Raw genomic sequence first — 10,358 nt, forward strand, 5'->3', positions numbered from 1 at the left:
ATATGACTAACTCAGACTGCTGACGCCTCATATAAGCTTCAGATAAACGCATTTTTGCACAAAATGACTTTGTGGACACTAGATTTTTGGCCACCATCATTTACATTGAAAGCACATTTGAAGGGGATCTTTTAACAGCCAGTATGAACAGGAGGAATGACTACAATGAAGAAAACCTTTCAGTGTTCATACGGGCACCTGACTTGAGACTTGACAAGACAAGACTTGAAAAATTGTGAACCTCTCCTTTAACTGTGTGCAGCTACCAAATATGTTTGGACAAAATATTTAAGAATCCAGCGTCAATTGGTTCATTGTTTTTGTAAGTCTGTTTGCTTCTACTAGTGATGTTGTGAGATGACTTTTATTAAGATTTTTTGAAAAAATCATTGTGCACCATTTTATATCACACAATGCAGGCTATCAGTACTTAAGGATGCATGTGCAGAATTGATAACGGACTTGCTAGAAAGGCAGACACATGGTATAGTGGCTGTACAAAAAAGGTCATGTTTCAAAAACACACAGGCACTGCCATTCTCCTTAGATGACTGAAACCCATTACAGTACATGAAGGAGCTATGAGTATTATACATTATAGAACATTAAGGGCAAACCACTTTTTTTTTTAGAGTCTTTCATCTTTCATGTAATAAACATGTATGATACAACAGATCCCTCTTCAGGTGAGTTTTGGGGGGGATGGGTGTTGGTGATGGTACTGAAGAGAGAAAGGAGGATCCAGCAGCAATCAGCATCCACGACTCTTCCTCTGCCACATCTCCACTGTGTGGCAAGTGCTAGTAGCTGCAGTACAGGTGGAGACGCTGCATTGCAATAAAGTCCATAACAAGTGTCCTGATGTGATTCAGTGCTGCTGAGCTTGTCCAGCAGGGGGCGATACAGCCCAAGCAGCATTCACTAACAAGCCAGTCATCTCCAGAGTTCGGTGTCCACATGTGAACTCGGCTCAACACAGACAAGAGTGACAGAACACAAAGAAAGAGAGGGTGAAGTCACAAAACTTGAAAATGAGCTTTTAGCCTATGTTTGGCTACTTAATGCAATCTTAATACCACTGAGGTATTCACTGTGAGACTTAACAGTGACCAAGGCAGACGAGGGAAGTAGAGCAACAAAGAGGGATGTCTATGAAAAGCAGCACAGCGCAGGCCAACCGCAGTGAAAATATATATGAAATATATTACAGATTAAAACAAAAAGAAAAGAGAAATGAATTTTTCCAGACTATTGGTAAGAATATCCAACAGTTAAAATAACATTTAAATTAGAGTTCATATCCAATCATCCTTTGGCCAAACAAACAAACAGACAAAAAAACAAAACAAACAAACAAAAAAAACTTGTGGTAAGGTTGAGAAATTGCCTCAGTAAGACAAATAATTACCTGTATTGGTTGTATGTGTATGTACAGTCCGTTTGTATAAGATATGCTGACACATAATGAATATAAACATATACATGCCACCCTTAAAGACCACAAGAGGGTGTGTGAGAGAATAGAAAACTACTGATAATGAGCAATCAAAGGCTAGGTGAAGAGAAAGAGGAAGAGTCTAGTCCGTTCATTGTTCTCCTCCCGTTCAACTAGTGCACGCTCTCAGACATGTTAATGGCTTCCTGGATTTCGCGGACAGCAAGGATGCGGGCGAGCATCTGCTCCAGCTGTTCTTTTGGGATTGGCTGAGTCGAGTACCAGATGGGGCTGTTTGGAGCCACCACGGGCTCAGGTGTCAGGTAGAAGGTATCGTTACGACCTTTAGCACTCTGCGGACTGACAAGAGAAACAGAACGGTGTGAGCACATTTTCAGGATATGCTTATTAATCTGATGTCAAAGTTACAATTTTAGCCACTTCACAGTTTTATTAAATACTCTTTTCACTGCAACTGAAGGAGAAGATTAGCAGGAAAATGTGCTTGCATATCACCACAGTGAATGCAGATAGCGACCTTAAAAAAGGAGAATTCAATGTTTTTACAAACTGGCACTTATTCTTGTGGGATTTGCCATTGTTCCTTTTGTCCTACTGACATATAGTCTCATTTCTATTGCCATGCCCTGAAATCTCAGCATTCAAGTTGAGTAAAATGTCATCATAGCTGCAAATTCAAGTGGTTAGAAAAAGGTGACAAAAAAAGTGATTATGAACTAGGCCTCATCATGCATCACTGTTAATTATTCATCGCTGTGGCAAACAAAGCTAAAGTTGGCTCAAGTTAGGCAAGCTAATGTTCTGTAGCTCAGTTAAATACCAACAATTTCAAGTAACTGCAACTGAAAACAGTTTGATGTCAAGCACAGTCCTGCATCAAGTGCAGGTGTGTCTGTGATTTAACTAGAAGGAGCAAGGAGTTACTGAAAAGGAGGAGTCAACACAAGGTAACATTAGTGTTAGTAGCTACTCCCAACTGACCCCGAGCTCTTCCTGGTTGAAGGCAAAGCTGTTACCACAAGCAATTTTATTTACAGGGACATATGCACATACAGCGTTACTGAAAATAGCAAATTCAGAGAGATGACACTGAACCAAAGACTGAAGTAAACAACACACAGTCAGCAGCATTTTAGTGACAAAATGCCTTGGCTAAAAAGATATCCAGTGTATCTCTGCCCATGTTTACTACTGTTAGTGTGGCAGAAGACATACTTTTCTGAAGTATTTATGATTTAGCATTTGGAATAAGAAATAAGTTATTTATTTTAGTCACACTTGAAGTAACAAAGTAAAAATATCAATTCCTAGTTGCAGCTGAATCGAATCATATTATGTGTTTCATATCATTACAAATTTATCTGTATCCCTTTTGTATTGGATCATGGACAATGTATCTTGATACATATCGAATTGTCTGAGAGGGACAGATACACATCCCACTGTCTAAGCACTGCATGTTGATGCCGTGTGATATTCTGTACTATATAATTTTCCCTCAGCAGGTTTGTATAACCATCATACAGTATGTGTTGTCTGTGGTACTGGGTGTGTGACGTTGTCTTTGATTGTTTTTACAGGGTATGTTTTATTGTGTATGTTCAATTTTGTACCTACACTGCAAATCATTCACCGTTTTTGAAAAGAGAGCAAGACGGAGTTTTAACACATTCATGTTCTTGCCAGTTGCCGAACACAAACAGAGTTTTACCTAAATGTAGCAGCAGCATCTCCAAAAAGAAACTGACTCTTGTTATGAAAAGTTATTCTGTTTTGCGTTTTTGCACATTTTTATGTTTCAGTGTTGGATTAATTATATGAAGGCTACACAAACATGTTTACATCTCAAAAAACAAACAAAAAAAATCTTATTTTCTGGTGTTCTCCACACGTGTACGCGTACACACATATAGATGTTGCCATGTAACAACATGACTTCTTATTTCTCATAGGTGACCAAAACTGTTTGTTTTCTATTCTTCTTGGTCTTGTTTTATTTCCTTTTTCATACGTGTGTTTCCTATTGTTTTATATTTACCATTTGAAGAGGTAGAAATCGTAGAGCTTGATGGGACATCGCAACGGGTTCTCGGGGTCCTCCAGCTGCTCTGAGTACATGTCATCTGTGACTGAAAGAACAAACATACAAATGTTATTTATCCTTAAAATAAGTTTGATTACAGCATAAATCCAATCAATGTACTTTCTTACCTTTCTGCCCTATGAACCTCTCTGTAGACTTTAGGTATCGGATACTGGTGCTCTTGTCTTTGGGGTTATTGGGACTCTTCCTGGTATGTCTTAGCACCTTAGAAAAGGCCACTTTTAGATGCTGATCCACTGTCTTGAGGTGGAAATACCTTTAAAAATACAGTATATATATACACGTTAGTAGTCATAATAAGGGAGGGAGGTGATGCAGAATAACAACTGCAGCGTCTTTTGTAGATTTGTATTGTGCAGATGAACAGGTTACGATTATTATTGTGTTTTAGATTTTATATAATATGCCATGTAAATTAAGCAGTATAACCACATTTTTTAAGAATGAGGCCGCCACATTAAATGACTGAAGTAATTTGACGTGGCAGCATGCGGGCGCACGGTGTCACTCACTTGGTGTTGAAGAACATTAGAGTTGTGAGCAGCGTTGCGGGGGAATGAGCTCCCAGCTGTTTACATTCCCACAGCATCTCCTCTGTCACATGACTGGGGATAACATAACCTGGGAGAGGAGATGAAGAGATTATCTGTAACAAAACAGTGCTGCATACTAGTGTAACCAACTGAGGCAAACTACTGCAGGGATTTCAGAACAGTTCGGAATAGGGGTGGGCGGGGAAAAAAGAAAAAAAAATATCCTACAATTCTTCTGAATCAATTGACAAATGCCAAAAAATATTTTTTGTAACAACGTTAGTCAATAACATATGCTGATGGAACTAAGCCGTGAGGGCAGCAGCCTAAAGGTGCACGCACTAGAGTAATCTTGTAGTTCAACTTCAAAAAGGCGAACGTGTGGGCACATTTTGGATTTAATGACTTAATGATTAGTTTTGCAAGAGGATGGAGAAGTATTTTGTTTATAGCTCTTACCCTGTCAGTCACAGACGAACTCTAGCGCTAACAAACAAAACCTGCTGACCAACACACACTGGAGCACTTCACAAACCAACTAACAACTGAAACCAACTCTGGTGGAGCGTAGAAAATAATTTGGTCCACTGTCTGTCTCATTTAAAAACCCTGCACCTGTACAGCAGTATCTGATGACAGTGGTACAAATGGTGCAGCAGATAATGTAATGCGGTAAACTTAAATATATAACTTTAAAATAATTTTTAAAAAGCTGAATAGACAGTGACCTTCACCAGGAGCAGTTAGCTGAACTGTCAGTTATGTTTGATATTGCAGTTCAGTGGACAAAGGACTAGAGTCCAGAGTTTTCCACAAGGATATAGAGTAGCCAGCCAGTGGGGAAAAAGTGGGCAGCTAGAGGGTTCCAGGGACATGCCGGGGACAAATTCTGGCCTTAAAAGCCCATATTTGGTGGACTCTGGCACATTCTTATTCCACTATTCCATCATATATAGACTGATCTGAAAGCAGGAGAAAATTACTCAATGAAAGAACCAAAAATAGAAACCACAGATAGAACGTATGATGTGGAAAAACATATCAACTTGATCATATACATTTCTGCAGGAAGTTCCATTAAGTTTCCATCATATTGAATTTTTAAAAGATAATTTGAGGCATCTGACATTAGTTTGCAACTGGTCAATAGCAAAAAATACATTCTAGGATATTTTAAACTGTAAAATAACAGTGTGAGACTGAGGCATAACCTACGTTTTCCACATATGACACAGGCCTGTTACTTTGACAACATTGCCAGTTTTGTGTGTTTGCAATGCGTCTTACAGATGGCTCTGCTGTAAAAAGCGCAATGTAAACAAAGATAATTCATTTATTCGTTTATTCATTAAGCCCATAAATGTCTGTGTGGCGTGTATGGAAAATGCAGCGCTTTCAGTGGACTTTTATACTGAGCAATCATCAAGTTGCTACCATTGGTGTTTTTCGAAATAGCCCGTCTAATGATGTCCCCTGTCTGTGCAATCAATACAATTCAATGTGTTTTGCCATCAATCATTTTGCTAATGTTCATCAAACACTGAAAACAGCTCTTCACTCTCTACTCTGCAGGACACAACCTCTCAGCTGAGCGCACACACACACACACACACACACACACACACACACACACACACACACACACACACACACACACACACACACACACACACACAAATACACATGCACAGTGAATCACAACTTGTTAATCAAAACTATTTTATTAGAATCTAAAATTAATAATAAAGTAACCGGCTGGTCTTAAATGAGTAGTTGGCTGTTTGGTCAGCAGCCGTTGCTTATGGAAACCTCTGGGAGTCATTGATTTAGCACAAAGTGCACTTGAGTGAGAAACCTGTTTTTAAGGAGTGAATATGCCTCTTTTTTATACCATGCGTCAGATACACATATAGATATATCTACACTGACAGTGTGTCAGCAAGTCAAATGAGCAGAACTAAAAAGGCCCGGTGCTTCTACGATTTTACAGATCTGTTGTGCCTCCTTAATCCTGCTATTTGGGAAAACTGCATTTTTCTTTCACGCTGGAGAGGAAGAGAACCTGTCTAAATCCTGATATTCATCTTCCCATAGATATCACAGAAAAAAACAAATGTATAAGATTTGACAAGATGCAGATAAATGCTGGTGAAGAAACCACAGACCCGGCAATACCAGATTGTTACCAGGAGGAAAAACAAGGAGATAACCTGTTATCTCTGCCACGAGATTGACAAAGAAATTTTGACACAATAGGTTTGTACATTAACTATTGCACACTGTGCCTGAGATAAAATTAGTTGACAAAACATGATAAGAACACACTGCATGTCCCCGCTAGGTTTGATAAACATTTTTTGTTCTCACCTAGTGGATGAATAGGTGGTCTCCAGGGCTCCAGGATCTGGTGCAAACTCTGAGCAAAGCGAGTGTAGTACTGATCTGAGAAAACGTCATCCACACGACCATTATCAAACAGATACTGCAAGGAAAGAAAACAGATGAGGTCCATCAGTGTTTCCACATTAAAACCAAGTACCAACAGAGATGGAGTGGATGTTGAAAGCTTTGAGTGTGTGTGTTTTAAGTGAACTCACTTTTTGTATGCACAGAAAAACATAGTAGAGAACATCAGACTCATAACATTCCCCTTCCAGCCCCCGAGCCTCTGTTGTCATCAAAGAGAGACCCATGCAGAGCTCAGCAACTGCACATGAGACCAAGTCCTCCTGGAAACGCAGTGCCTGGCGTCCTAAAACACAGACACACCAGTGACTGGGTTGACAGATGAAAACAAAGGCAAAGAGGTAATAAAATACAGTTTTAACGTTATAATGAATATTGCGTATATGCACTTACGGCCAATCGGGGCCAGTTTATTTTTGTCCGATTTGTCCAACTCTGCGTTTTTCCGCTGAGCCCAAATCCGCCACACATCCAGCCCCTCCTCTGGCTTCAGAGTGGCAGGCAACAACAGCTCCTGCACTTGCTGCTGGCTTTGGCCGTCTACCTCTGCTACCACTGTCTGACCCTGAACAGACACAAACACATCAACACTGTTACCTCATTCTATAGAAAGAGCTGCAACACTGCATGTACATCTGGTAAAGATAAGAGACCGAAATAGCAACATAACTGTTATTACCTGTAGCTGCTGTGCGTCCTGCCCTGACAGCCCCTGTGTGTGCAGCACCTGCTGCTGTGGGTCCCAGATAAGGGACTGTGTAGCGTTGGAGTAACCCTGTACTGCCACTGGGATGTGGATGTTTCCATTCATCAGCTGAGCAGGGAACAGTGTGTTTGCAGCCAGTGTGTGCACCACCTCTTCCTGGCCCCCCATTCCTCCAGAACTCGTTATGCTGGAAACAGCCTGTGCCGTCTGACTTTGACTGACAGGGTTTTTCAGCTTGTCATTATCAATAGTAACTTGTGTTGGCATTGTAGTCATTGTTGTAGTGTTTGCTCCTGCAACCTGCACTGTTCCATAGGCCTCCTGGGGGATGGCAATATGTGTGACCTGCTCACGACCTCCAGACCCAGCAGGAGCAGAATAAACAGGGATGGTCCAGGTCTCCCCTGTTGGACTGGTGATAGTGCCTGTGGCACTGTAAAGGTGAGAGCTATCCACAGTTAGCAGGTCTGGTCGCAGGGACACATAACTTTGCTGCTGACCCTGTCCCTGAGGGATAGCTAGGACTGTGGCTACCTGCTGACCAGGTAGAGCATAGGACACAGTGATGGGCATATCCACCTTGCGCTTCTTGGCTGGCTGAAGGACGCCTGCTCCCTGGGATGTGGCAACAGTGGTTCCCAGTACCCTCCTCTCAGTACTGTCCTGCTGCTGGGTGGGAGAGAGAGCTCCGACTGTCTGGATCTGGATCTGTTGTCCTCCTGCAACGGCTGCCACCAACTGGGCTTGCAGCTAAAACACACGGGAGGGAATCTGAGTCACTGCTTAAATTCAAATTCTGGTTAATAATAATGTTTGCAGTTCTGCCATGGATGTGGTGTGTGCATTTTTGCATGGTTATACCTGTTGGTGCTGCTCCTCAGTGAGTTCCCCAGGCTGAATCAGCTGTGCGGTAGTCACACCTTGTAGCTGTTGATGGGAACCAGAGGGCACTTGGAGGACCTGACTCAGCATCTGACCTTGCTGCTGGCCCTGGATCTGCACCTGAAAAGAAAAAAAAATTTAGTGTCCCGTGAATTAAATGGATGATTGGGTGATAAAGATAACACAACAGTACATCAAAGTTACAAACCTGCACTATCTGTTGTTCTGTATTTTGCTGTACAGATTGCTGCTGAGATGTGGACTCTTGTATCTGTTGCTGCTGCGGCTGAACCTGCACCTGAACCTGCATCAGAAAACAACGCCTGTCTTAGAGCTCAATTTTAATGGCAGAGGTTTTTAACAGAGTTAAAAATAACAAACAAAAACAAAGCTTAATAAGCAGATTTACCGGACAAGCCAGTTCCAAGAGTGACCCCGCAACCTCAGTGCTGTCTGTGTAGATGCAGTTAGCTTCTTGTTGGTAAACCATAGTGGTGGTGGTGGTTGTAGTATCTCCACTTTGCTGGCTGAACTCCTGCAGGGCATCTGGACCCTTGTTGGCCAAGGACTCCAGGAACTCCTTCATGCGATGCTGAGGGATGCTCCGAGCCTTCTGCCTCACAAGCTCCTCATAGGAGCCTGTGCCATCCAGGGAGTTATTCATTGCCGCCAACAATGTCCTCTTCTATAAAGGGGAATCTGGGTAAAGGGGGAATTAATTTAGGAATGTTTTTTTTAACTATAGCAACATCAACAAGGAATTACATTTCAGTAACCCTTTCAAAACTGTAAGCATTTAAAACGCACGAAGGCAGATACATTGTGTTTGAAAGAACAATAAAAAGGACAAGAACGCTAAGCTTGCCATGAGATAAAAACTTTAAAAACAGTGTTTTCAAACAGCCCCACAGCTCGCTGCCCAGTGGCAACACAGACGGATGGTAATACGAAAGGGTTAAGTCTAGCTGAGTGTATACGAGCTGGGACAAAAAGCGCGGTCACTTTCCAAAATCCGACGCAGTTATTCAAAGCAGCGACGGAAACACAGAGCTACACAGGTTTACACTGCGGTTAATTTACGATTATTTGCATGGCACAGTAGCTCTAAGTTACAACAGCTGGTTACACAACGAGCTACGTTAGCCAGGTACACGGTACAAATAAGATCCAGCCACAGCTGAGTTTGGTGTAATAACGCGCTCATGTCCCACAACAGCAGCGTCATAGCTAACTTACACTCGCAGCTGGTACATCAACAGAAAACAACACAAGCTGAGGTGACTCTCTAGTGTCGGTAACGCTACACACACCGAGTATATTTTCTGTTATCTCCCAAGGCTAGCAGGCTAACGTTAGCAGGCGCGTGAGCTACCTCTTCCTCCACCGGGCCGAAGCTCGAGCCGCCCACGAGCGCTTCTCTGCCCTCGAATCGGCGCGTCTCTTCCAACGAGCGAGGAGAGCGACGTGCTGCTGGTGCTTCTCTGTGGCTGGGTTGCTCTTTGTTTTTCGTAATTTTCCTTAGGTGGCTAGCTATAGTTTTTTTTTTCTTTTTCCAAACCACTCATATTTCGCTGGGCGCCATCTTACAACAGCATCCTCAGACCAATAAGCGAGCGATTTGTAACTCTGCGCTGCTGTCGCGGTAATTCCACCGCCTGATATCGCGATAACTGGGGTTTTTAAGATGGTTTGTTAAAGGCGACAGACGCAGGCAGAGTTGCTGACAGGATCGGGTAGATGTCAGTCCACCTTAAAACACACTTATGCCAGACAGGCGCTCCTAGTGGTTCACTGGCTTCTGAATCTTTTAAGGTGGTCTCAGAGAGATGCGCTGAATATCCGGGTGGTGCTCAGCAAACTCTGGGCAGTTGAGGGTTAATTCAGTTCAGCATGGCCTGCATCATAGACTGTGTATTTTTATTATTGTTATTTTTTTTACATTATTATATTATTATATACAGTCTATGATCTGCATCATAGCTGTATATAATATTATTTTTTATATTATTATATAAGTCTATGGACCAAATATCTGCTTAGCATTACTTTCTGTTGCTTGTTGGGAAAAGTAGAGGACAGGACAGTGGTGGAAGAAGTTTTCAGATCCTTTACTTAAGTAAAAATACTACAACAGAAATGTAAAAATACTGCATATACCTGCAAAAATACCTGCATGAAAAATTGCACTTAAGTAAAAGTACATAAGTATCA

At 41.8% G+C, this 10,358-nt stretch overlaps 1 protein-coding gene across 1 annotated transcript; it reads right to left on the minus strand.

Moving 5' to 3' along the window:
- Positions 1–345: 345 nt before the first annotated feature.
- Positions 346–9,778, minus strand: LOC122982636 (transcriptional regulator QRICH1-like). Its single transcript, XM_044352061.1, has 12 exons — positions 9,520–9,778; positions 8,557–8,846; positions 8,356–8,451; positions 8,127–8,267; positions 7,239–8,015; positions 6,953–7,124; positions 6,691–6,845; positions 6,461–6,575; positions 4,073–4,181; positions 3,668–3,816; positions 3,495–3,585; positions 346–1,795 (listed from the first exon to the last, which is right to left on the minus strand). Exons 2-12 carry the CDS (start codon positions 8,809–8,811, stop codon positions 1,609–1,611), a joined length of 2,247 nt encoding a protein of 748 aa, XP_044207996.1. The 5' UTR covers positions 8,812–8,846; positions 9,520–9,778; the 3' UTR covers positions 346–1,608.
- Between the last annotated feature and the right edge of the window lie 580 nt (positions 9,779–10,358).

The sequence above is a fragment of the Thunnus albacares genome, chromosome 5 (assembly GCF_914725855.1).
Source record: "Thunnus albacares chromosome 5, fThuAlb1.1, whole genome shotgun sequence".
In the NCBI taxonomy this organism is placed as follows: domain Eukaryota; kingdom Metazoa; phylum Chordata; class Actinopteri; order Scombriformes; family Scombridae; genus Thunnus; species Thunnus albacares.

Coding starts and splice junctions, on each gene's coding strand:
- LOC122982636 (XM_044352061.1), bottom strand. CDS start 8,811: ATGAATAACTCCCTGGATGGCACAGGCTCCTATGAGGAGCTTGTGAGG. Junction 6,576..6,690: donor TTTTTCTGTGCATACAAAAA/GTGAGTTCACTT, acceptor CTTTCCTTGCAG/TATCTGTTTGATAATGGTCG. Junction 3,817..4,072: donor CTAATGTTCTTCAACACCAA/GTGAGTGACACC, acceptor GTATTTTTAAAG/GTATTTCCACCTCAAGACAG.